Consider the following 27,440-nt stretch of genomic DNA (forward strand, 5'->3'; position numbering starts at 1 on the left):
TTCTGTCTTTCCATTTCTTTCTAGTGTTTGCAGTGTGTTGTTGAAACATTTTTATACTATTTAAAGTCTTTGTCTTTAAAGGTAATTCAACAACTGTGTCATTTATTATTGGCATCTGTTGATGTGCATTGAGATCCTCCGCACTCTTCTTTGTATGCCTAGTAATTTTGGGGTTGTATCTTGGACATTTTTAATATTATAAGACTCTGAGTTTATTTAAATCCTAATATTGATATTTTTGTTTTATCAGACTCTCAACCCTGTTGAGTTCAGCCTACTAGTTCAAATAGCCATATGAAGGGTTGTGAGTTCAATATTTCTTCCATTTTTCAAGCTTTTGCACTGTTCTTGAAGTCTGTTCCATGGGTGTGCCACACTCAGTGGCCAGTCTGGGATCTGGAGGATAGTCTGTCTTGCAGTTCATTTCTTAGAGTCTGTGGCTTGCTGTTTTAGTCACATGTCCATGTATGTGCAGCTTGCAGGTGAGCACAGGAGTTCATAAAGCACTTTATGGGCTTGTTTTTCTGAGCTGCCCCCTCTCCATTATTGCCCTGGTACTGTCTAGTTCTCTGGGATTTCCTTTTTCAGTCCTCCTGCCAGAAAGCTGGGGCTTTATTTAAGCTTCTCTACCTGAATATGTTACTGCATCTGAACCTAACTGATGAGGATGGAGGTGGTTGGGGCAGGGAGCAGTGAGGTTTTTTTTCTCAGTCTTTTAGGATCAAAACTCCTCTGATCAAAAAGAGTTTCCTTAACTCGGAACTTTAGGCTACTATGGTGTCCTGCTTCTCCTGTGGTTTTCATCATAGTGCTTGGAGAGAACAGAACTTTAAAGAAAGAAGAATGGAAGATTTCCACTATTCTCCCTGAGTATTAGGATAACCCTTCTATACTTATTGGACCAGACCTACAGTGCTTCTCCTGGGTCTTTCTTTGTCTACACTAATAATAACCTACTTTTGGTTTTCAGAATGCAATCTAGGCTCATGGATACTGGAGAAATAAAAATTTTAAAGGAAAATTCGTTGTTGAGATCAGTGCTTGATGAAGTCATCTTCCCCAGTCTGCCTACTCCTGTTCACTTTTCAAGGAGTACTCAAGTAGCCGTACTATCCATTCTGTCCATTTTTAGTAGTTTAATTCAGTGGGAGATAAGAGGAGTGTGCTTTTTCCATCTTCCTAGAACCTGGACATTAGTTGAATTTTGAGTTGAAGGTAAATGGAGTCATAGAAGAAATAGCTGACCATTGAAATGTTGATATTGACACCATTGATAAACTCTAGATATGCAGCCAGAGGAACATAGTGAAAGTGGACTTATCAACATAAATGAGGAAGGTAGTTGTGCCAAAAAAGATGAAGATGTCCTAGGAGAAAAACTTCACCTGAAGGGCGAAGAAGTTTACATTAAAGGAACTTTCAGACGTATTTCACAACATTAAAAGTGCAAAGGATAAAACTGATCCAGACTTAGAGTGACAGGCATAGAAAAGATGCTTGCTTTGTATGTTTGTAGAAATTCTTGAATTCTGTGGCATGATGATTTTCATCAGTTTTTGAAAAATTTTAATATTTCTTTAAGGTTGCTTTTGCCTCATTTTTTCTTTTTCCTTCTAGGAGTCCAAACACGTGTATGTTTACTCTGTCACTTATATCTCTGACTTATTTTTGTTATTTTTCTGTCCTTTATCTCTGCTTTAATCCTGTGATTTTCTACTGACCTATCTTCCTGTTCACTAATTTTCACTTGCTTTGTTTCTAATCTGCTCTGCTGCTGCTAAGTCACTTCCAGTCATGTCCGACTATGCGACCCCATAGATGGAAGCCCACCAGGATCCCCCGTCCCTGGGATTCTCCAGGCAAGAACACTGGAGTGGATTGCCATTTCCTTCTCCAATGCATGAAAGTGAAAAGTGAAAGTGAAGTCGCTCAGTTGGGTCCGACCCTTAGCGACCGCATGGACTGCAGCCTACCAGGTTCCTCTGTCCATGGGATTTTCCAGGCAAGAGTACTGGAGTGGGGTGCCATTGCCTTCTCCAATCTGCTCTAAACCAATGTAAATAATTCTTTTATTAAAAAAACATTTATTTACTTGGCTGCTCCGGGTTCTTTGTTGTGGCGTGTGGGATCTTTAGTTGCGGCATGGAGTATCTCCTTCTCCAACCAGAGATCAGACCTGGGCCCCTGCACTGGGGAGCACAGGGGTCTTAGCTGCTGGACCACCAGAGAAGTCCCCAGAACATTTTCATCTTACAGAATTGAAACTCTATGCTCATTAAATAACAACACCCTCCCACTTCCACCCACCACTGGCAACCACCATTCTTTTTGAATTTGATTACTACACTTGAGTTATTTCTGGTTTTTTGGCTGTTTGGGTCTTTGCCCCACCCTCCTGTTTGGGGACATTTTATCTTTTTTACTAGAATTCTTAATTATTTTTATTGAATGCTAGACATTTTGAGAATCATACAGAATTTAGATGATATCTTCCTTCAGAGAGGGTTTAATATTCTTTTCATGGGCATATCCCTTTGATTCAGCCGAAGCGGGTTTCTTTCTGCTGCCCTTCCTTGGTATTGACTGAAAGCCTAATTTTTTTTGTTGTTGTTTAACCAGGGCACCTTGTCCTTGATGGGGTTTGTATTCCAATTTTTGGCTCCTTAGCACCATGAGATTGCCAAAATGTGCTTTCAACTTGGTTTTTCGGTATCTGGCTCTTTGCATTGCAAACCCTAGGAGTCAGCAAATGCCTCAAGGGGAATTGCGTGTCAGGTTAACCACATTTTTCTCCTGCTCAAAATGTGGGCCCCTAAAGTCTTGGCTGCATTTGCTGTTTTCTGATGCTGTCAAATCATTTTCTCTATTGTATTCAGGTTTTTAAATTTTTATTTATTAATGTATTTATGTAGCTTTTATAGTTGTCTTTTTCTGCATGGAATTTAGTCTGGCAATTACCACATCATTGTCAAAGGCAAAAATCCCAATATATATTTTCATTAATTAATTTTTCATATTATTTTAAGCATTCTCAAAGCTTAAGGAAAAGTTGCAAGTAAAGTGCAAATATCATTTTTTCCATAGGTTGTTTGAGAGTGAGATACTGATATGATGTCCAATCATTGTTAAATTCTTTGATTTGTTTCTTATAAACAAGAACATCTTCCTGTCAGTTCATTTCAGTTGAGCTGCTCAGCGTGTCCAACTCTTTGCAACTCCTTAGACTGCAGCATGCCAGGCTTCCCTGTCCATTGCCAACTCCCTGAGTTTACTCAAACTCATGTCCATTGAGTCAGTGATGCCATCCAACCATCTCATCCTCTGTTGTCCCCTTCTCCTCTTGCCTTCAATCTTTCCCAGCGTCAGGGTCTTTTCAAATGAGTCCGCTCTTCACATCAGGTGGCCAAAGTACTGGAGTTTCAGCTTCAGCATTAGTCCTTCCAATGAATATTCAGGACTGATTTCCTTTAGGATGGACTGGTTGGATCTCCATGCTGTCCAAGGGACTCTCAAGATTCTTCTCCAACACCACAGTTCAAAAAGCATCAATTCTTCCACGCTCAGCTTTCTTTACGGTCCAGCTCTCACATCCATACATCACTACTGGAAAAACCAGAGCTTTGACTAGATGGACCTTTGTTGGCAAAGTAATTAATGTCTCTGCTTTTTAATATGCTGTCCAGGTTGGTCGCAGCTTTCCTTTCAAGGAGCAAGCGTCTTTTAACTTTGTGGCTGCAGTCACCATCTGCAGTGATTTTGGAGCCCAGTAGAATAAAGTCTCCCACTTTTTCCATTGTTTCCCCATCTAATTGCCTGAAGTGATGGGACTGGATGCCATGATCTTAGTTTTCTGAATGTTGAGTTTTAAGCCAACTTTTTCACTTTCCTCTTTCACTTTCACCAAGAAGTTATTTAGTTCTTTGCTTTCTGCCATAAGGGTGGTGTCATCTGCATATCTGAGGTTATTGATAGGCAATCTTGATTCCAGCTTGTGCTTCATCCACCCCAGCATTTCACATGATGTACTCTGCATATAGATTAAATCAGCAGGGTGATGATATGCAGCCTTGATGTACTCTTTTCACGATTTGGAACCAGTCTGTTGTTCCATGTCCAGTTCTAACTGTTGCTTCTTGACCTGCATACAGATTTCTCAGGAGGCAAATCAGGTCGTCTGGTATTCCCATCTCTTAAAGAGTTTTCCAGTTTGTTGTGATCCACACAGTCAAAGGCTTTGGCGTAGTCAATAAAGCAGAAGTAGATGTTTTTCTGGAACTCTCTTGCTTTTTTGATGATCCGACAGATGTTAGCAATTTGATCTCTGGTTCCTCTGCCTTTCCTAAATCTACATTTTCCTGTAGAACCCAATAATAACCATAAAAATAAGGAAATTAGTATTGATATATGACTGCCAGCTAATCCACAGACTCCCAAGTTTTTCTGTCAATTCCAATAAATGACCTTTTATACATAAGGATCTAGTCCAGAATGATATGTTGCATTTAGTTATCATGTCTTCTTTAGTCTCCTTCAGAAGGGGACAATTCTTTAGTCTTTCCTTGACTTCCCTAACATTGACATTCTTGAGGATTACAGGACAGTTATTTTGTAGATTATGTTTCAGTTTGGGTTTTTCCGATGTTTTCTTATAATTAGATATAGGCTATATATCACTGGCAGAAATATCACAGAGGTGATGCTGTGTTCTTATTGCAGTCTATCAGGTGACACATTATTTTAATTTGTTTCATTATCAGTAACAATAATTATCACTTTATTAAGATGTTAAGTTTTTCTACTGTAAAATTACTGTTTTCCCTTTTGAAATATTATATGGGAAAATATTTTGAGACTATTTAAGTATCATATTCCACATCACACTCTTCAGTTTATTTTTTATATTACTAATTTGGATTTCTGTTTTATTCAGTATGTTATTATATTAGTTTGCAGCCATGAAATTAAAAGACACTTACTCCTTGGAAGAAAAGTTATGAGCAACCTAGACAGCATATTCAAAAGCAGAGACATCACTTTGCTGACTAGGGTCCATCTAATCAAGGCTATGATTTTTCCAGTAGTCATGTATGGATGTGAGAGTTGGACTGTGAAGAAGGCTGAGTGCCGAAGAATTGATGCTTTTGAACTGTGGTGTTGGAGAAGACTCTTGAGAGTCCCTTGGACTGCAAGGAGATCCAACCAGTCCATTCTAAAGGAGATCAGCCCTGGGATTTCTTTGGAACGGATGATGCTGAAGCTAAAACTCCAGTACTTTGGCCACCTCATGTGAAGAGTTGACTCATTGGAGAAGACTTTGATGCTGGGAGGGATTGGGGGCAGGAGGAGAAGGGGATGACAAAGGATGAGATGGCTGGATGGCATCACTGACTCGATGGACGTGAGTCTAAGTGAACTCCAGGAGTTGGTAATGGACAGGGAGGCCTGGCGTGCTGCGATTCATGGGGTCGCAAAGAGTCGGACACGACTGAGCGACTGAACTGAACTGAACTGAACTGAAATTACCACAAATTTGGTGACATAGAGCACATGTTTATTATCACACAATTTCTTTGGTTCGGGAGTCTGGGCATGCCTGATCTGGGTCTTCCACTTTAAGATCCCTTACAAAACTATAATGAAGGTATCGGCCATGGCTGAGGTCTTGTTTGAAGGCTTGATTGGGGAAAGAGCCACTTCAAGTTTACATGGTTTTTGGCAGAATTCCTTTCCTTGGGAGTTACTGGAGAGACTGGTGGCTCAGAGGTTAAAGCGTCTGCCTCTAATGCGGGAGACCTGGGTTCGATCCCTGGGTCGGGAAGATCCCCTGGAGAAGGAAATGGCATCCCACTCCAGGATTCTTGCCTGGAGAATCCCATGGACAGAGGAGCCTGGTGGGCTACAGTCCATGGGGTTGCAAAGAGTTTGACACGACTGAGCAACTTCACTTCACTTTACTAACTTCAGTTCCTAGCTGGCTGTTGACTGGAGGCCACCCTCAGTTCCTTGCCATGTGAACCTCTCCAGTGTGACTACTTGCTTCATCAAAGTATGCAAGCCAAGGAGACAGTGGAGTCTGTTAGCAAGAGAGAAGTTACAGTCTTATATAATCTAGATGCAAGGTATTAGGCTATTCCACACTCAAGGAGACAGGATTACTTAGAAGTTTCATGAATATCAGGAGGTAGGAATCATTGAGGGGCATGTTGTAATACTGGTATTACCTGCCAGTATTATAATCCGTTATCGTCATTATTTGTTCTGATGTTCAGTTTGTCCTGGAGTTAGCCTGTGAGAGCCTTTGCCCTGGCCCCTGTATCATCTTGCCATGTCTCCATCTTTCTTTGAGTACCACAGTAAGGTACTCTGCGCTTATCTTAAACTTTTCCTGCCCAAGTGCTGGAATTAGCCATTGTTCCACGGAGCTCTGATTCTTTTTAGTGGAGGGTGATATTTATAATCACTAAATGTGTGTGTGAGATCAGTGTACTCATTACTGTTAAGGTGTTACTATTACTACACCCTCTCATTTGATAGAGCTAGGGGGTATGTTTGTAGGTATATGTATATACATATACATATATCACTTAACCTAGAATTGTCTCTGTCTCTGATACAAAGCTTTGGATTCACAACATCTAGTTCAACAGCATAGAATTCACTCTAGCTTTCTTCATTTCTGTATCTGTAACTCTTCTCTGATGAGAAGTTTGGGTTTTTTATTATCCTTAATATTTGTTCTTTTTATCCTTATTATCCTTAATATTTGCTCTACCCCCTTCATTCAATGAATCTTCCCATATAACTCATCTCCCATTGCTGACATAGCTCTGTCTCCATTTCTCACCCAATACTCTGTATGGATGCTTTCCCCAGCCTTTTGGAATCTGTTTGCACTGGACTGCCCTTTCCACCCTTTCTCCCCATTGAGTCTGAAACTCTGTGCTGGGCCACTATCCCTCTACTCTGTGAATGTCGTCTTCTCTCTGCTTTGGAAACTCTTACTGCCCTGCCCTTCCCCGTCATGTGGACATGTCATCATCCTGCTCACTGCCACTTCAGTCCCCCATGTAGAAGCTCTCCTCACTCAGCTAGAGCTATAGAACTCCATGACAGGCCTGTCTCTTGTAAAGTTTATTTCCCTCATTCTACTTGGACTATGAAACTCTATTACCCCTCAGGGACACCTCTCTCACACTCACTTGGACTTCAAAAACCTGTATTGGGCCATTGTTGCCATTTAATTTATACCACTAGTTTGATGCCCACTTGGCTTGTACTCAATAACTGTCAAAATGAGTTTTTCAGGTAGGAAAGGAGTTGAGGGGTCAGTTCAGTTCAGTTCAGTTCGGTCGCTCAGTCGTGTCTGACTCTTTGCGACCCCATGAATCGCAGCATGCCAGGCCTCCCTGTCCATCACCAACTCCTGGAGTTCACTCAGACTCACGTCCATCGAGTCAGTGATGCCATCCAGCCATCTCATCCTCTGTCATCCCCTTCTCCTCCTGCCCCCAATCCCTCCCATTATCAGAGTCTTTAAGAGGAATCATTTTATTTTTTAAATTAAAAAAGTCTCACTAGTATTTTTACAACAAATGCTTTCAACCTAGTGGATTAGAATTTATGCAGAAGCCAGTGATACTGCATTTGTGTAGCACTTAACAGCTTTCCACCCATGCCATATTTTCACTCACATGTAAGAGGTTTATTTTCATGTTATATTTATGATTTCTGACCTTACCTACTCCATTCCCAGCCCAATACCCCAGAACCCACGGAGCATTTTTAGTTTATGTGTGTCTATCAGTGCTGCCATCATTCTTCTAGTCATTCCTTTGAAATCTTGGGGCTTATTTCTGACTTACCTTTCTTCGTTCCTTTCATTAGTCATTAAGTCCTGTTGATCTTCCGCTTTATGTAAGTTTGTCTTCTCTTGGGCCAGCACATTGTTAATTACCATGGCCTCTTGGGTGGGATTCCTTTTCTTTAGTTTCTGAGTCCAGTGCCCCTAAACCCACCTTTGGCTCTGTATTTCTTAATAAATGAGATAACTTCATGTCTGACTTTTTAAATGCCATTTTTGTGTGGCATCCTCCTAGTAGTCAGAGTATCTAGCTTTGAATCCTATATTTACCGCTTGTGTGATACCCATTCATTTTCAGTAATTTATTTAACCTCTCTGGATCTTACTTGCTGACCAGATTGTCTTACAGGTGAGTAAGATGATAAATTATGAAAGAGATTTATCCAACACACATACCTTCCAGCCTGGTAAGATCAATCTCAGTAAAGTAACCAGTGTTATTTTACCCGTATTCTCACTGTTCTATAAGCAAAAACTGTTTCCTTACATCTCTCTTTATGATAGGTAGCTTTTGCTGATCTCTTGACATTAAGAGCACTTTTATTGAGCATCTACTCTGATCAGATGCTGGAGAGTAAAGAAAAAAAAAAGACATGACTCATATCTAAGAAATACAGTCTGATAGAGGAGGCAAATGTAATAAATTTACATATAGAAACAGTGGAAACAGTGTCAGACTTTATTTTTTTTGGCTCCAGAATCACTGTAGATGGTGATTACAGCCATGAAATTAACAGACGCTTACTCCTTGGAAGGAAAGTTATGAGCAACCTAGATAGCATATTCAAAAGCAGAGACATCACTTTGCCAACAAAAGCCCATCTAGTCAAGGCTATGGTTTTTCCAGTGGTCATATATGGATGTGAGAGTTGGACTGTGAAGAAAGCTGAGCGCCAAAGAATTGATGCTTTTGAACTGTGGTGTTGGAGAAGACTCTTGAGAGTCCCTTGGACTGCAAGGAGATCCAACCAGTCCATTCTAAAGGAGATCAGTCCTGGGTGTTCTTTGGAAGGAATGATGCTGAAGCTGAAACTCCAGTACCTTGGCCACCTCATGCAAAGAACTGACTCATTGGAAAAGACTCTGATGCTGGGGCAGGAGGAGAAGGGGACGACAGAGGACGAGATGGCTGGATGGCATCACCGACTCGATGGACGTGAGTCTGAGTGAACTCCAGGAGTTGGTGATGGACAGGGAGGCCTGGCGCGCTGCGATTCATGGGGTTGCAAAGAGTCAAACACGACTGAGCGGCTGAACTGGACTGAACTGAACAAGTTCTACAAAAAAATGAGAGCCTGTGTCTGAACTTTTCTAAAAATTAGAACTTTAAACTTATATAGCAGCAATTGTGTGACACAATTTAGTACATTATTGTATTTTTCCTTGTAGTTACTATTTGTGAAATTATTGATTCCATGATCTACACTTCTTAATGGCTTCTCAGAACAGTTTGTAATGCAAGTGGCATTCGTGGAATCCTGTTCTTGGTAATGATGCACTTTATATTTTTTCTTTTGTACTTGAAGTTTTAGGTCCCTTATTTTAATTTTACCAAAACCTTGTGCATTAAGGGTAGGCAGATATGATTATCATATATGACACTTTGGTGAGTGAACTAAATTGGGATTCTTAAGAGGCAGGTTAATGAATTTGTATAGGTAGAGACTGAATATATTACATGATCTATGGAATACTATAGTTCTCTTGGCCTGAATTTTTTAGTTGATATAGTTGTGAAAAGGGAATTCTTCTATTCCATGGCTTAAGGATACATAAACTCTCAATGCAGCAATCTTTTTATTGTGGATTATTATAGCTTCTATTACTCCTAGAAGTTGACCAACAGGGACCTGAGTTTAAGGGATTTTGACACTCAGTTTTCATATAGTAAATGCTAAGGCCAGCCCTTTGCCTGCAGGGTGTTCTATCAGTAAGGAGAAACTGTGGCTTTTTCCAGGCAGCCAAATAAGGGGAAGAGTCAAGATTTTCAGTGTTCTCTGTGAAAATGAGTTTATGCTGTTGAACCTGATGGACCTTAGATACTTCCTCCTCAAAGCACTGCAGGCCCCTTGTTGCAGCATTTCAATCTCTTTTTCTTTGATTTTTCTTGATTCTTTCAAGTAGTAGAAAACATGTTTTAGGCATTAAAAAAAATACTGTGTATGTTTTTTAAAAGCTGGTAAACTCATTCAGTTGAGTAACAAACTTCAATTGTAATAAATTATTGTAGTTTTCAACCTTATTTTGAGGGTTGCAGTGGAGAGCCATTTGGAGTGAGGTTAAGTAGAAAGTGAGCTGAAGAAATAAACCTGTACTGTGTAGGGCTAGGTTTGTGTTAGAGGGAGGCCCATGTGTGATCCAAACTTCATTGTAATTTTTGAGATTGCAAAGGAGAAATATTTAAGGAATAGGTCATTCACAAGTTCTTTAACAGATAATGGAAGTTAAATATTTAAAAGTGAGAATATAGTTGCTAGATTGCAGTTTAGTTTGGAACCTACTTTTATTAAAAAATTGTTTTAAGTGTAGAAGGAAAGTCTTAGGATTTTCCATATTAGTTTGCAAGGAGAAACAAACTTTTACTGCCTCAACTTTAAGTAGAAAACTTAGGTGGGTTTTGGGCATTTTAAGGAGGATTATTTGTTCATTGTTGAAGGACAGAGAAAGTCATACATTTTTGTCAGAAAACTGACCAATCAGGATGACCCTGAAGTGTTTAGACTACATAAAGAATGGTAACCACAGTGGCACCCTTTTCCACTCTGTTGCTTATTGCCTAAATTTCTTTTGATTTCCTTTTTCATTTAGAAAATGCTGCTAAATGTGAAGATAGAAGGGAAAGAGGTAGAGTTAGAAATTATAGCCTATTCCATTAATTTTGTAATTATATCTTTTTTCCTCAGTGTTTTAAAGTGGCATTTACCAGTATGGGTAAGATTAATTGTTACAATACAAACCAATTTGAAAATTGGTTTTTAAATTGAGCTATAATATATAAAATCTTATGGTAATGTGCAGATCAGACTATATTCAAGTGTGGTTATCATACTCACACCAATTGTCTTGTAATAATCGGGAATGCATCCTCTGTGTGGTGTTTGCAATTTAATGCTATTTTAGAAATCACACCAGTATATCTAGTGACTTTCCTGGGTGTATGTGGCTTATTATTGATTATAGTTTTATTTGGGAATTTTAGTTTAGGGAGGTGGGGTAAAGCTCTTTCAGATTCTTAGTTTTTAGGAGTTCTGATGGATGATAGGAATGAATGAATGAGGAGAAGGACATTAGAATGAGTAACAGAAAGGACAGTTGGATAATAATTAACCAAGTACATACTGCAAAAATAACACAGAACCTATTATAAAATGAAGGAGACAGAACATTCAAAAGAGGAATCACTTAAAAGCTTACCAGGGAGCAGTCATAAATATAAATAAAAATGCATATTTTAATTAAAAAGTGGAGATCATGCACTTAGTTATTGCCAGTAGTATATGAGCCATCTACCTCTTCTGAAGGGAAGTCAGAAAAGTGACAGGCTATTTTTCAGTGCCTACTACATTTTCTTTCACTGTTTTCATTTTGCCTGTTAAAAATTCTCGCTTTATTTCTCTTTTCTCAAATTCAGTCCCTTCAGCGTGAACACTGTTCTACCCAGGATACACAGAACTTTTAACCACTTGATTAATAATATAGATTGTCTCATTAACAGTGAGAGAAAGTCACTACCAATGAATTTCTTTTCCATTAAAGATTTTAAATATAAAAGAATTTATGCTTGAGAGACTTATCACCAGAATATAAAGTATTTTTGTTTCTTTTGTTCATTGTTCTGTCCCTAATGCCTAGGACAGTGCCCAGCACAAGGAAGATATTCAACAAGTACTTGTCAGATAAATGACCAAAACATTAGATTTAGAAACTTTTAACGTCATCTTCTTAACAAAAATTACTTTGGCTAAGAATTTGGTGCTTCCAGTATAGAGTCATATTTTGAGTAAAACAGTGGTTCTCAAGGGGAAAGAAACTTTTTTGTTTATCCTGCTCTTCCTTGTTCTCTTCTCCCTGCTGCCTTCTCACAAAATGAGAATATCTGCTAGTGAGAACCACTGGATGAGACTGAAATTAAATAATTCTTAGGAGCTCCTGCTCAGTCATGCCTGACCCTGCAGCCCCATGGACTGTAGCCTGCCAGGCTCTTCTGTCTACAGAAATTTCCAGGCAAGATTACTAGAGCAAGTTACCATTTCCTACTAAAGGGGATCTTCCCGACCCAGGGATCAAACTGAGTCTCTTGCATCTCCTGCATTGGCGGGTGGATTCTTTACCACTAGTGCCACCTGGAAAGCCCCCAAATTCTTAGGAGACAAATAAGTAAATGGTAGATGCAGGCATGCACATGCATGGTCAGGGTGAAAGGAAGAAGGAAATTACAAGTTCAAAAGTATGGGGGTAAGATGTATATTTGAACAAAATATCAAGGTAATTCATTAGAGTTCCAGGACCAACTGGAAGGACAGAGAGGGTGAGTTGATGTAGGCAGTGGGAAAAGGTCAGATTAATAGAGTGCTTGAATTTCTAGGGAGCCTTGTGAATTATTGACGAGAGTGACACGATCACAAAGTGAAGACAATTCTGTTTAGCTGCTGTTTGTAAAGTGGATTATAGTTTGAGGTGAAGAAACATTGGAAACAAAAAGGTAATTGTTGTAGTAGTTCAAAGCAGTTTAGCTGTTTTGGTTGTTAAGTTATCCAGTGATGCCTTTAGTAGATACCTGTTTTTGAAGTCTGATGCCTCCCCTTCATGATCTAGGGTGGATAGAGGCAAGAAGAGTTCTGAACTGAAAAGCAGTAGGCCAGGATTCTAGTTCTTACTTCTCTACTTTTTAAATTCTGTGATCATGGATACTTAATTTCTCCTGGGCATCAATCACCTGAACTAAAAAATAAGAAAATAATGATCTGAAAGCTGAAGTCTAAACCAGTTTTTGAAGTCCTTTCCAGTATATCATCCTTGTATCAGTTATAAATAGTGAACAATGAATACCATATTTTGTTTCCTTAATATTTCCTCAGCTAAAGTGTTTTAAGAAGAAAGAAGTCCCATGATGATAATAAATAGTTCAAAGCTTATAATTTAAAGTTTAGTACTATGTGCACTGACTGTTGTACTTTAAAATGTTTTTCTGTTTTTATATGTGCTATGATCAGGTATTTAGTTTTTTAGTATTACTAGACTGTAATAGCACCCAAGTTGATGGACAAAGATTCAGCCTGGGATACATTTAGGGAAATCTAAAGATTGTAAAAATTCTTCTAAAAGATACAGTGTTTATAAGGAACAGAAGCAGTACCACTAATACTGTTTCATTAGTAATACTAGAACTCATAATTTCTACCTTTTTTTTGTTTGTTTTGAATATACTGTATGTATATTTACACTTACACATTATTTGTTTATTTATTTACAAGGTTTTAGGACCAGCAGCTTTTTGGGGTCCTCTTTTTCTGTTCTTGTCTCTCCTTGCTTTGTTGTTGTTTTCCCTTCTGTTTGGATTGTTTCTTGCCTCCTCCCTCCATCCCCCACATCCCCCTAAATCCATCTGGAAAGATAAAGAGGCAGCTGCTATGGTAACTTATGCATTTTGGTTAATGAATAGCAGACTAACAAGATATATAAAACGTATGCAAATTGTGTGGCGTTAGTTGCTGTCAAACTGTAGGGGTATAATACTTATTCTTTTCCTTCTTCCCACCTTCTTAAAATCCTTTTAACTTTCCTGTGATATTTTGTTTTCTAATTTACCCTTTCTAGTGCTGAAGTGGTACTATGAGTGATTTCTTTTTTCTGCTTAGTCTGCACAGTATTTCACTTTTGTGATGAGTTTATGGGAGATGAGTTGTGGTGCATAGAGAAAAGAATTGATTAATTGAATTAAAAAGTAGATTTCCTTTAGTTTCATACACAAAGAACAGGAATAAATTTTTGAATTAAATATTTTGCTTTTTGACCTATAACTTTTTTTTTCTTCCTTTTTTGGGCACTAGTGTTCCTTTTGAGTTTCCATCTGGGGTTAGAACTAGTGAATAGTATGTTTCTTGAAGATGTTTCTATCATAAAGGCAAGCTGCAACTGGAATATTATATTTAGCCAAGCTTTGAGAATTCCTGTAATCTGTGCCATCCTGTCTCATGCTGTCCCATCTCATAGTTGTCCTCTCTCTGCAGTGCTCTATGCCCAGGTCTCTGTGGCTGGGCTGCTCCAGCCTGGCGGACAGCATGCCTTCGCTGCGATGCCTGTATAACCCAGGGACTGGCGCACTCACAGCTTTCCAGGTACTTTCTCTGTCTCTGTGGGTTATTTGTGGGCATTAGTATATGTGTGTTAATTCATTAGTGTGTCTCTCCTTTCCCATCCTTTACTTAAGTTCGCTTTTCTCCTTCATACTGCCTGTATTTCACATCACTCAGTTCTCCTTTAATTTTTAATGTAGATCCAGACTAATCCACTCTTGAGACATTTTTGTTATGATTGGTTTGCCAAAATTGACAGAGCACAAGTTGATTTGTTGGTTTTCATGTTTAGTAGAAGTATGATAGTGAGTTTTAAAGTAATCTCAATAAATAACATTCAATATGTAATGTTTGCCCTGGACCTGCATAAAACCAATTAATATAATCAATCAATTAACTGCAACCAGTTGCCTGGGCACTTTCTTATGTTTTTCTTACGATTCCTAAAAACATAAAGTGCTCAATTCAGAGTGTCTCCTGGCTACTATACAATTATTTATGTGTGGGTATATGTATATGTTTATGTATCTATATGTGTGTATTTTACATATATAAGAGCTATGTTTGTTTATATCCTGATTACTAGGTCTAGTTTCAAGGTGGAAAGGCTTTCATGACCTTTGAGTATAGTATTCAGCTTGAGACAGTCCAGCTGGTCTTGCTTGGATCATCACATCCTAGTTCCCTTTGGCCTTTCTTTGAGGCCACTAGGACAGTTCCAGGATGTGAGAGAAAACTATAGAAGGAAAGAGGAAAACTTGTAGAGAAATATGTAAGATAGAGCTCGATGCCCATTCTTTATAGATTAGGGTATGATACATGGTGATTTTCTTGGTAGAAATGTCATTTATCTACCTTAGGTATTTGGAATTTGTATCTAGCATTTGGGCTTCCCTGGTGGCTCAGATGGTAAAGAATCTGCCTGCAATGCAGATCCTGGTTCGATTCCTGGGTTGAGATGATCCCCTGGAGAAGGGAATGGTAACCCACTCCAGTATTCTTGCCTGAAGAATTCCATGGACAGAGGAGCCTAGTGGGCTACAGTCCATGGGCTTGCAATGAGTCAGACACAATTGAGCAACTAACATTTACTTAGTAATATGTAACAAATTAGTGATTTAAATTTGTTTTTAACTTATGTAGCTCATATTCTATTACTAATTTCGAAGACAAGTTGTAAGTATCAAAATGCTTATGACTGAGTCTTAGTTAAAGGTTGGAGAACTTACGTAGTCTACATTCCTGACGGGTGCCAGCAGTTACTTACCTTTAATGATACTATTTTAGTGATAATGTTACTGGATATTTGTTCGTTCTTTGCAAAATATAATATATTAAACTTCCTTTGTCTTATGAGATACAATATGATGCTGTGCAGGCTTTAAAATTAGTTAAATCAGGACTTATCTACTGTTTGTCGCTAGTGGTATGATCTTAAGTTATTTCACTCTAAATTCATCTATAAATGGAGACTATAATTAGGGCATGCAGTAAATAGTTGCTGTTTTTATTATCCTCATCTTCATCATCATTAACATTATTGCTGTTAATGTTAGAAAATATTAATATCCTGAATATCAATTTATTTCAAATATCTTTTTTTTTTTTTTTACTATATATCATATTGATGAAGTTTCAGCGCTCAAGAAACTCATATTCTGACCTTTTTTTTTTTTTTAACCTTTTTGGAGTTGCAGTGAGTTTCATCAGAGTGCAGTCTGAGAGAACAGTCCCGATAAGACTGCTGTCACTTCAGATACCAGTTGTAAGGACACCTCTCTCTCTGCTCCTCACCTCAGATTTGATAATTCACTAGAAAGGACTCAACAGAACTCACTGAAAGCTATTATATTCAAGGTTTATTACAAGGAAGAGATACAGGTTAAAATTAGCCAAAAAAAGGGACATACAGAACAGAATCTGGAGGGAACCAGATCTTCCAGCATCTTGGATCTAGTTAGTTCTAATCAGTTTTTGTCACGTCCTAATATCTGTCATTCTTTTAAAGGCTGTGTCCTGCGCCCCCTTCCTTCTTGTTTCACTTAGAACAGGGTCTGGCAGATTAATAGGTTCTATATTATCAGAAACATGCCCAAAGGACTAGGTTTGGAAACTTTCAGCAAATACTGTTTCACCTTGCTATATAACATTACACTGTGAAATGAAATCTTACTTTGTTTTTATGCCTTAACCAAATTCTGTATCATAGCAAAGCCTACTCTGGGTTCTGGTATTGATGAGAAACTTTGCTTTCCCCAGTATTGCTATAAGTATGAATGTTTATTTTTCTTTTCTTCAGAGAAATCATTAAGTTTTATGTAGTAAAAATGGAAAAAAATGGGGTTATCTGCTGGCATTCTGTTAATTCAGTGGTTTTTTTCTGTCAGGTTCATTATACACAGGTGCTCCATATTGCTGATTGACTAATTGGCAGATATAGACTTTAGTCTTTCCTGTTTTCACTACTAGAACTATAACAGTCTTAGTACATTTGCATTTTTCTGGTTTGGGTTTTACCTTATTTGCTTATTTAGATTTTTATTTATGTAAAAATTACATGCAATAAAATGTGCACATCTTGTGTGTTCTTAGATGAATTTGAAAACTATAAACATTTATGTAACCTCACTTTCAAAATATAGAGCACTTCTATAATCTGAGAAAGTTCCTTTGTACCCTCTTCCAGTTAGTACCCGTGAAGTGAAAGTGTTAGTTGCTCAGTTGTGTCTGATTCTTTGTGACCCCATGGACTGTAGCCTGCCAGGCTCCTCAGTCCTTGGATTAGCCATTCCTGTCTCCAGGGGATCTTCCTGATCCAGGGATCGAACCCAGGCCTCCTGCATTGCAGGCAGATTGTTTACCATCTGAGCCACCTATACTTGTGTAACTTCATTTTTCAATAATCTGAAAAAATTCCTTTGTACCCCCTTCCAGTTATTATCCATATCCCATATGCAATTACTGTTCTGATTTGCCACCAAAGATTAGTTTTGCCTGTACTTGAGCCTCATATAAATGTAGTCATATAGTATACATTTTTTATATCTGTTCTGTTTTGATCAGCATAATGTTTTTGAGATTTATCCATTTTGTTATGTTTATCTGTAACTTATTCTTTTTTTATTGCTTAATAAATTCCATTGTGCTAATATACCACAGTTTTTCCATTCATCTATTGGTAGACATTTGGATTATTCCCATTTTTGTCTACTATGGCTAAAGCTATGGTATACAGTTTGTGCATCTTTTTGTGGACATGGGTATTTATTTCTCTTGGCTTAGTACCTAAGAGTGGAATTGCTTGGGTCGTAGAGTATTTTTAACTTTAAGAGATACATTTCAAGTAATTCTTCAAAGTGGTTGCCCAGTAGGAATACTCATTTCTAATCATGTTGCCAAACATCTTTGAGGAGGTGACTTAGTAATAGCTTCATGACATTTTTTTCTTTGAAATTATTGCATTCCTTTAGCAAATTTGAAGCACCTTCAAAATCAAAATTCTTTGACAATATAAAAGGAAGAGCTGTTGCCTAATTTGTTGGATTATCCTCAGTAATTCAGATGGAAATGGCAACATTGGGATGGTTTGATTATTGACTTTTCCAATCCACACATTTCAAATTAGTACAAAGAAGATGCTCTAAATATTGTTTAAATACAGTAGATTCTTTGAGGACTTGTTTATAGTTTGAACATATTTTCATTTTCGTCATTTTGCTTTGTCCTGGAAAGTCTATAGGTAATTAAGAGGATTTTTGTTGATTAACAGTGGGTGTATTTTGTGGAATTATTTGTTTGTCTTCAGCACCTGGTAGTCTTCTAACCTGTACTATTAAATGAGACTGAGCAATAGCAAATGTTTAAAAATAGCTGAGTAATTTGGATCCTTTATTTTCTTTAGACATTAAAGAAGAAGAGAAATTCTGACAATAATAATTTAGGTAGATTTATATGACCTTAGACTGTTTTGGTGTTACGTATAGCTAGTAATTTTAAGGAATTTTTGAGCTTGAACCATGTAATATTTTAATGTTAATCTAGTGTCCATTGTCAAAGGTTGAAATTGTTGAGAGTTGACTTCAGGAGAGATAATGTAATGTGTTTTACTGTTTAGGAATACTTAGATGTCAGGGAACTATATTCAATATCCTGTGAGAAGCCATAATGGAAAAGGATATATATATATATATATATATATATATATATATATGCATGCATAACTGAGTCACTTTGCTGTATAGCAGAAATTAACACAACATTGTAAATCAATTATTCTTTAGTAAAGTTAAAAAGAAAAATACTTGAAGTCTACTAAATCTTACCATCTATTATGTGAAATGTTAACATGGAAGAATGCTAGGGAAGTTAAGCATTATTCAGAGTATAGGTATATATACATATGGAAGATTTATTTTACATTTGAGGTTTTAGAGGAATATGGATTATCACACACACTGAATGTAAATGAGCACACAATTTTTTTTACAAAACATTACCATAGGAAAATTACCCCATGTCAAAAATGTTCACTTATCAAATCATAACTGATGCCCCCCATTATATATAAATCATCTCAGTAGTGTACAATTTCTGTTTAATAAAAAGTTCAGTTCCTTTTGAACACTCCCAAAGACATTCTATGGTATCATCACCTGATACCAAAACCACACAGAGTATCAAAAAAGAAAATTACAGGCCAGTATTTTTGATGACCATAGACACAAAAATTCTCAACAGAATATTAGGAAGCCAAATCCAACAATGCATAAAACCACAACCAAGTTGGATTCATCCCAGGGTCATAAGGATGGTTCAACATACACTGATCAATCAGTGGATACACCACATCAACAAAAGAAAGGATAGAAACCACATGATCATCTTAATAGACACAGAAAAATTTGCCTTTGATAAATCACATCCATTCAGATAAAAACTCTAGTGAAAATTGGTAGAGAGAGAACATGTCTCAACATAATAAAAGCCATTTATGACAAATCCACAGCCAGTATAATACTCAATGGTGAAAAGCTGAAAACATTGCTAATTATTAGAGAAGTGCAAATCAAACTAAAATGAGATGCCACTTCACATTTAATGACCACCATTAAAAAATCTACAAATAACAAATACCAAAGAGGGAATGCTCTTACACTGTTGATGGGATTGTAAATTGGTATAGCCACTATGGAAAACAGTATGGGGGTCCTCAAAAAACCAAAAATAGAATTGTCATGTGATCTAGCCATCCCACTCTTAGGCATATACCCAGACAAAACTATAATTCAGAAAGATACATGTACCCCTTTGTTCATAGCAGCACTGTTTATAATTGCCAAGCATGGAAATAACCTAAATGTCCATTGACAGATGAATTGTAAGAAGATGTGGTGTGTAAGAAGATATATTTTTATATATATATATATATATATATATATATATTTATATATACACTGGAATGTTACTCAGCCATCACAAAGAATGAAATAATGCCATATACAACAACATGGATGGACCTATAGATTATCATACTAAGCAAAGTAAGTCAGAAACAGAAAGGGAAATACGATATGATATCACTTATATCGTAGGTGTAAAATTAAAATATATGTAAAATTAAAATATAATACAAATCAACGTATCTGTGAAGCAAAACATATTCATAGGTATAGAGAACAGGCTTGTGGTTGCCAGGAAGTGTAGGTAGGGGAGGGAAGAATGGGAGTTTGAGATTAGCAGAGGCAAACTACAGATATGGGTGAATAAATAAGAAGGTTCTCTGTATAGCACAAGTAACTATATATTCAGTATCTTGTGATAAATCATAATGAAAAATAATATGAAAATATATATATATGCATAACTGAGTCACTTTGCTGTACAGAACAAATTAATACAACATTCTAAATAAACTACAATAAAATTTTGTTTTCAATGCATATGTTGACATTTGACCTATGTTTATCCTAGCTATACCCTTTACATAAGGAATTTGCATATAGTGACAAATCAAAAATGTTTTTGTTTGGTGGGGGGAACCCTACATTTTTGTCTGCTAATAAAACTAATTGTAGTAGAATATATAAATTATTTGGTAAATACGTAAACAAAAAAGTATTACTCATATTCCTGCTTTAAGATAATCATAAATCAACATGCTAGTTCCTTCAGTCTAGAATGACTTATCCATTCATGCTTGCATACACACACACATAGACATGCCCAGACAAATATAATTTTGTTTTAAAGTATATTTATTATTACCACTTTATTATAAAATTATAAAAGTAAAAATTTAATAATTACAAAAAATACAGAGAAATAGAAAAAGAAAGGATCTATTTTAAATGTCTTCCCAGGTATTACTATCTTACTGATACTATTACTTTCTGATTTTCAGCTCTGTTCTGTGCTTTATTAAGTTGTATGTTTGTCACCTGGTTATGTTGATTTTTATCCCTCTTTACCCCGTATAATTTTTAGCCATTTCAGATTCATAGTTCTCCAGCAGTACTGTGTCATGCTCTGTGTCTTGGCATATCCTGTTCTCTACCTGGAGAATGCTACTACTGAAAACACCTATCATCCCTTTCCCCTTGCCTCCCACTTTTATCTAACCTGGCTAATTCCTAAATTCCACAGTTCTGCTTACGTTGTTTCACCTCTAGAATAAAGGCCCTTACTGGTCTTTTTACCCTTCCCCACTCCCTTAACCTACTCAGAGCATATGTACCAAGGACATGCAATAGATACCTCTGTCATAAACACTGATACACTATTGTAATTTTTCAGTTTCTTGAGAGTACAACTATGTTTTGTTCATTTTTACATTTCCAGTGTCAAGCACAGTATCCAGTGCTTGGCACTTGAAATGTAAAAGATTAAATAACATTGATAGGATGGGAAAAGAGAAAGCCTTGAATTGATCGGAGTACCTGCACATACATACACATGAGTGTTCTATATTCAGAAAGCAGTTATGGTGATTAAACAGTCATCCCAAAGACTACATATTTACACAGAATAAAGGAAAACCTGTGGAGTCTGATTTATGGGCAGTCCTCAGATTTTATACATTTGACTTTTCTATGACTCTCACTATGAGGATCCCTTCTGAAATGGATTTTGTATACTGAATTTGGACTCTTGTTGATAGACAAATGCACATTTCAGGCTACTGGCACTGCCAGCCAGCTGAGTTCAGTTTCAGTGATGTCAACATCTTTATCTTCACAGCAGTGTGTGTTTGTACAATTATTTGACTATTTTATTGCATTTTACCCTTATTCTATACCAGAATAGATACAGGGAAAATTAAAATGATAGTAGTGATTAACAGTGGTTTACCGAAAGGATAGAAATCATTAGAGATAATACTGAAAGTGAGCCTTTAGTCTTGATTAGGAACAAAATTAAAGTGTATGTGCAAAATGTTGGATATTTTATTATACTATATATTATTGAAGCTCATTATTTAAAAGAAAGTATAATTATGAATTTTAAAACATTTTAGCTGACCTTGAAATTGTTTGTTCAGCTTCTGCTCTTTCAATTTATATATTTATTTAGAAAAGTTATAGATGACCTGAATTTGGTGTATTTTACTTTATGCTAGAAAGTCTGTCTTGGGAAGAATGACACCATTAGGACTGATTTGTCTTTCAAGATGCTTACTTGATTGTTTTTGATATTCTGCTTCAAGTTTTGTTTTAATATTCTGTTTCAAGAATAATGGATTCTTTCATTGCTAAGTATTTTGACATGTTTGTGATGTAGGTAATGTTCATTTACAGGCTGATGCGCAGCGTTGTCTAGTATTTGCATGTGTGCATGCTCAGTTACTCAGTCCTGTCCAACTGTTTGAGACCCCCATGGACTGTAGCCTGTCAGGCTCCTCTGTCTGTAGAATTGTCCAGGCAAGAATACTGGAGTGGGTTGCCATTTCCTACTCCAGGGATCTAATCAAGATCATCTTATTGTGAGATGATCAGATTTCCTTTAAAAAATTTTTTTTTCCTGATGGATCTGAAAAATTAAATTTTTCACTCCACCAAGAGGGCTTATTGGAGAGGGCAATGGCACCCCACTCCAGTATTCTTGCCTGGAAAATCTATGGATGGAGGAGCCTGGTAGGCTGCAGTCCATGGGGTCGCGAAGAGTCGGACACAACTGAGCGACTTCATTTCACTTTTCACTTTCATGCATTGGAGAAGGAAATGGCAACCCACTCCAGTTCTTGCCTGGAGAATCCCAGGGACGGGGGAGCCTGGTGGGCTGCCGTCTATGGGGTCGCACAGAGTTGGACACGACTGAAGCGACTTAGCAGCAGCAGCAGCAGCAGCAGCAGCAGCAGCAGCAGCAGCAGAAGCAGCAGCAGCAGCAGCAGAAGCAGCAGCAGCAAGAGGGCTTATTGCTTTTATGTTGAATAATGTTGGATTTTACACATTGCCCTGACTTCATCATGACCCCATGGCACAAGGGAGAATATAGGTACCCAAGGAAGTTTGGGGTCACCCCAATATAAAAGTAGCACAGACTGGAAAAATCAAGTTGATGAAAACTTTTTTTTGTTTTAATTTCCTAGAGGTTTATTTTTCAAAAGTAAGTATACAAGGAATTGTCCAAGGGTAAACGTCAAAATGCTTTATACGTAGTCTCTGGGCACATGGATTTATAGCAAATGGGATTTGTGGAGTTTTCTGTACCTTCAAATATTTCTATTGAAAGTGAAGTTGTTCAGTTGTGTCTGACTCTTTGCAACCCCATGAACTATAGCCTACCAGTCTCCTCTGTCCTTTAGTGGAAAAAAAAAATTATCACTTTTTTTTAAGTTGAACCTTAATTCACTCATTGTAAGTAGTATATGTCACTTAAATCTGTACCAAAGTGAAAGATATATGTAGAATACCCTACTAAGAAATATTTTTCTTTCCTGCCTTCTAACAGTGTTTGAGGTAGATATTTATATTTGCTTTTTCCTAAAGTGGAAACTAGGGTGTATCAAGATTAGTGACCTAGTTCACCTGAATATTAGGTGGGGTTTTTTTGCTCTTTATTTTTAATTTTTAAAAATTAATTTATTTTAATTGGAGTCTAATTACTTCACAATATTGTGGTGGTTTTTGCCTTATACTTACATGAATTAGCCATGGGTGTACACGTGTCCCCCCATCCTGAACCCCACTATGACCTCCCTCCCCACCCCATCCCTCTGGGTTGTCCCAGAGTACCAGCTTTGAGTGACATGCTTCATGCATCAAACTTACGCTGGTCATCTGTGTTATATATGGTAATGTATATGTTTCAGTGCTGTTCTTTCAAATCATCCCACCCTTGCCTTTTCCCACATAGTCCAAAAGTCTGTTCTTTACATCTGTGTCTCTTTTGCTATCTTACATAATAGGGTCATCGTTACCGTCTTTCTAAATTCCATATATATGCATTAATATACTGTATTGGTGTTTTTCTTTCTGACTTAATTCACTTTGTATACTAGTCTCCTGTTTTATCCACCTCATTAGAACTGACTCAGATACGTTCTTTTTTTCATAGAGCTGAGTAATATTCCACCATATATATGTATTACAGCTCCCTCATCCATTCATTTACCGATGGACATCTAGGTTGCTTCCATGTCTTAGCTGTTGTAAACAGTGCTGCAGTGAACATTGGGGTACACGTGTCTCTTTCAGTTCTGTTTCCTTGGTCTGTGTGCCCAGCAGTGGGATTGCAAGGTCATATAGCAGTTCTATTTCCAGTTTTTTGAGGAATCTCCATATTGTTCTCCATAGTAGCTGTACTAGTTTTCGTTTCTACCAACAGTGTAAGAGGGTTCCCTTTTCTCCACACCCTCTCTAGCATTTATTGTTTGTAGACTTTTTAATGGCAGCCATTCTGACTGGTGTGAGTTGGTACCTCATTGTGGTTTTGATTTGCATTTCTCTGATAATGAGTGATGTTGAGCATCTTTTCATGTATTTGTTAGCCATCTGTATGTCTTCTTTGGAGAAACGTCCATTTAGTTCTTTGGCCCACTTTTTGATTGGGTTGTTTATTTTTCTGATATTGAGCTGCATGAGCTGCTTGTATATGTTGGAGATTAATTCTTTGTCAGTTGTTTCATTTGATTATTTTCTCCTGTTCTGAAGGCTGCCTTTTCACCTTGCTTATAGTTTCCTTCATTGTCCAAAAGCTTTTAAGTTTAATTAGGTCCCATTTGTTTATTTTTGTTTTTATTTCCATTATTCTGGGAGGTGGGTCATAGAGGATCTTGCTGTGATTTATGTCAGAGAATGTTCTGCCTATGTCTTCCTCTAAGAGTTTTATAGTTTTTGGTCTTACATTTAGCTCTTTAATCCATTTTGAGTTTATTTTTGTGTCTGGTGTTAGAAAGTGTTCATTTCATTCTTTTACAGGTGGTTGACCATTTTCCTAGCACCACTTGTTAAAGAGATTGTCTTTTCTCCATTGTATATTTTTGCCTCCTTTGTCAAAGATAAGGTGTCCGTAGTGCATGGATTTTATCTCTGGGCTCTCTGTTTTGTTCCATGGATCTATATTTCTGTATTTGTGCCAGTACCATACTGTCTTAATGACTGTTGCTTTGTAGTGTAGTCTGAAGTCAGGCAGGTTGATTCCTCCAGTTCCATTCTTCTTTCTCAAGATTGCTTTGGCTATTTGAGGTTTTTTGTGTTTCCATACAAATTGTGAAATTATTTGTTCTAGTTCTCTGAAAATTAACGTTGGCAGCTTGAAAGGGATTGCATTAATTTATAGATTGCTTTGGGTAGTATACTCATTGATTCGTCCAATCCATGAAAATGATAAATTTCTCCATCTAGATGGGAAACAGTAGAAACAGTGTCAGACTTTATTTTTTTGGGCTTCGAAGTCACTTCAGATGGTGACTGCAGCCATGAAATTAAAAGATGCTTACTGCTTGGAAGAAAAGTTATGACCAACCTAGATAGTATGTTCAAAAGCAGAGACATTACTTTGCCGACTAAGGTCCGTCTAGTCAAGGTGCTGGTTTTTCCTGTGGTCATGTATGGATGTGAGAGTTGGACTGTGAAGAAGGCTGAACGCCGAAGAATTGATGCTTTTGAACTGTCGTGTTGGAGAAAACTCTTGAGAGTCCCTTGGACTGCAAGGAGATCCAACCAGTCCATTCTGAAGGAGGTGAACCCTGGGATTTCTTTGGAAGGAATGATGCTGAAGCTGAAGCTTCAGTACTTTGGCCACCTCATGGGGAGAGTTGACTCATTGGAAAAGACTCTGATGCTGGGAGGGATTGGGGGCAGGAGGAGAAGGGGATGACAGAGGATGAGACGGCTGGATGGCATCACAGACTCAATGGATGTGAGTTTGAGTGAATTCTGGGAGTTGGTGATGGACAGGGAGGCCTGGAGTGCTGCGATTCATGGGGTCACAAAGAGTCGGACACGACTGAGTGACTGAACTGAACTGAACTGACTCCATCTATTTGTGTCATCTTTGATTTCTTTCATCAGTGTTTTATAGTTTTCTATATGTAGGTCTTTTGTTTCTTTAAGTAAATTTATTCCTGAGTACTTTATTCTTTTTGTTGCAATCAGTACAGTTCAGTCGCTCAGTCGTGTCTGACTCTTTGCGACCCCATGAATTGCAGCACGCCAGGCCCCCCTGTCCATCACCAACTCCCGGAGTTCACTCAAACTCATGTCCATCGAGTCGGTGATGCCATCCAGCCATCTCATCCTCTGTCGTCCCCTTCTCCTCCTGCCCCCAATCCCTCCCAGCATCAGTCTTTTCCAATGAGTCAACTCTTCGCATGAGGTGGCCAAAGTACTGGAGTTTCAGCTTTAGCATCATTCCTTCCAAAGAACAACCAGGGCTGATTTCCTTTAGAATGGACTGGTTGGATCTCCTTGCAATCCAAGGGACTCTCAAGAGTCTTCTCCAACACCACAGTTCAAAAGCATCAATTCTTTGGCGCTCAGCTTTCTTCACAGTCCAACTCTCACATCCATACATGACTACTGGAAAAACCATAGCCTTGACTAGACGGACCTTAGTCAGCAAAGTAATGTCTCTGCTCTTGAATATGCTATCCTTCCAGGGAGTAAGCGTCTTTTAATTTCATGGCTGCAGTCACCATCTGCAGTGATTTTGGAGCCCAAAAAAATAAAGTCTGACACTGTTTCTGCATCTATTTCCCATGAAGTGATGGGACCAGATGCCATGATCTTCGTTTTCTGAATGTTGAGCTTTAAGCCAACTTTTTCACTCTCCTCTTTCACTTTCATCAAGAGGCTTTTTAGTTCCTCTTCACTTTCTGCCATAAGGGTGGTGTCATCTGCATATCTGAGGTTATTGATATTTCTCCTGGCAGTCTTGATTCCAGCTTGTGCTTCTTCCAGCCTAGCGTTTCTCATGATGTACTCTGCATATAAGTTGCAATGGTGAATGGGATTGTTTCCTCAATTTCTCTTTCTGTTTTTTTCATTGTTAGTGTATAGGAATGCAAGGGATTTCTGTATATTAATTTTATATCCTGCAACTTTACTATATTGATTGATTAGCTCTACTGATTTTCTGGTGGTGTCTTTAGGGTTTTCAGTGTAGAGGATCATGTCATCAAATTGATGAAAACTTCTACAGGTGATGGGAGCCTTTATGGAGGTACTGTCCTTACCGGAGAAATTCTTCCTGTGGGCAGTTAAGGTTCACCTGTATCCTCTGGAGAGGTACATATTACTTTCTTTATATTCCAAGATTTCGTTCTTGTTCCTGCAATCTTTGTGCTGAGTAGAGGCCAAAGTGCCACAAGAATTCTTTATGTGCAATTTAGGAATCATTATTGGTGGTTTGGTGACTGCACGGCCATTTGTACCTTCTTTCACCGTTGTGATTTTTTTATGTGGTAGTGTTTTATTGTCTTGCTGTCCTTCCTCGTGTTAATTTTTAGGTTTGCCATTTTATGTGGACTGTCAGGATGTGGAATCTTGGTAGATAGGCATCATTTAAGAAACTCTTTTCTTTGTCATTTTTCATGAAGAGAGAAACCCAGTTTATTTGTGTTGGCCTCATTGGGGGAAAAAAAGACCAATCTCTTGACTATTTAGCTGCGTAGGCCTCTAAGACTTGCAGTGCTTTCCTCATGGGCGGTGCCACACATACCCATGAGTTCTGTTTTTCCTAAGCATGATGTTCAGTAGCTGTCAGCTTTTCTATATTCTCTGGCCCAGTCCTCTAGAAACCAAGTCTATATTTTGAAATAGTTGTTTGGGCCTAGGATGTTGTAG

At 37.7% G+C, this 27,440-nt stretch overlaps 1 protein-coding gene across 9 annotated transcripts in view; it reads left to right on the forward strand.

Annotated features, from left to right (window-relative positions):
- Positions 1-27,440, forward strand: part of BTRC (beta-transducin repeat containing E3 ubiquitin protein ligase) — a 182,163-nt gene that overhangs the window by 47,198 nt on the left and 107,525 nt on the right. For 6 of the 9 annotated variants that reach the window (XM_069566931.1, XM_069566934.1, XM_069566930.1 and 3 more), the window contains exon 2: positions 14,092-14,199. The exons of the other annotated variants lie outside the window; for them this stretch is intronic. In XM_069566931.1, coding sequence (XP_069423032.1) covers positions 14,092-14,199 — 108 coding nt within the window. The remainder of the gene's footprint in view (positions 1-14,091; positions 14,200-27,440) is intronic. 9 annotated transcript variants of the gene reach the window in all.

Source organism: Ovis canadensis, chromosome 22 (genome assembly GCF_042477335.2).
Source record: "Ovis canadensis isolate MfBH-ARS-UI-01 breed Bighorn chromosome 22, ARS-UI_OviCan_v2, whole genome shotgun sequence".
NCBI lineage: Eukaryota > Metazoa > Chordata > Mammalia > Artiodactyla > Bovidae > Ovis > Ovis canadensis.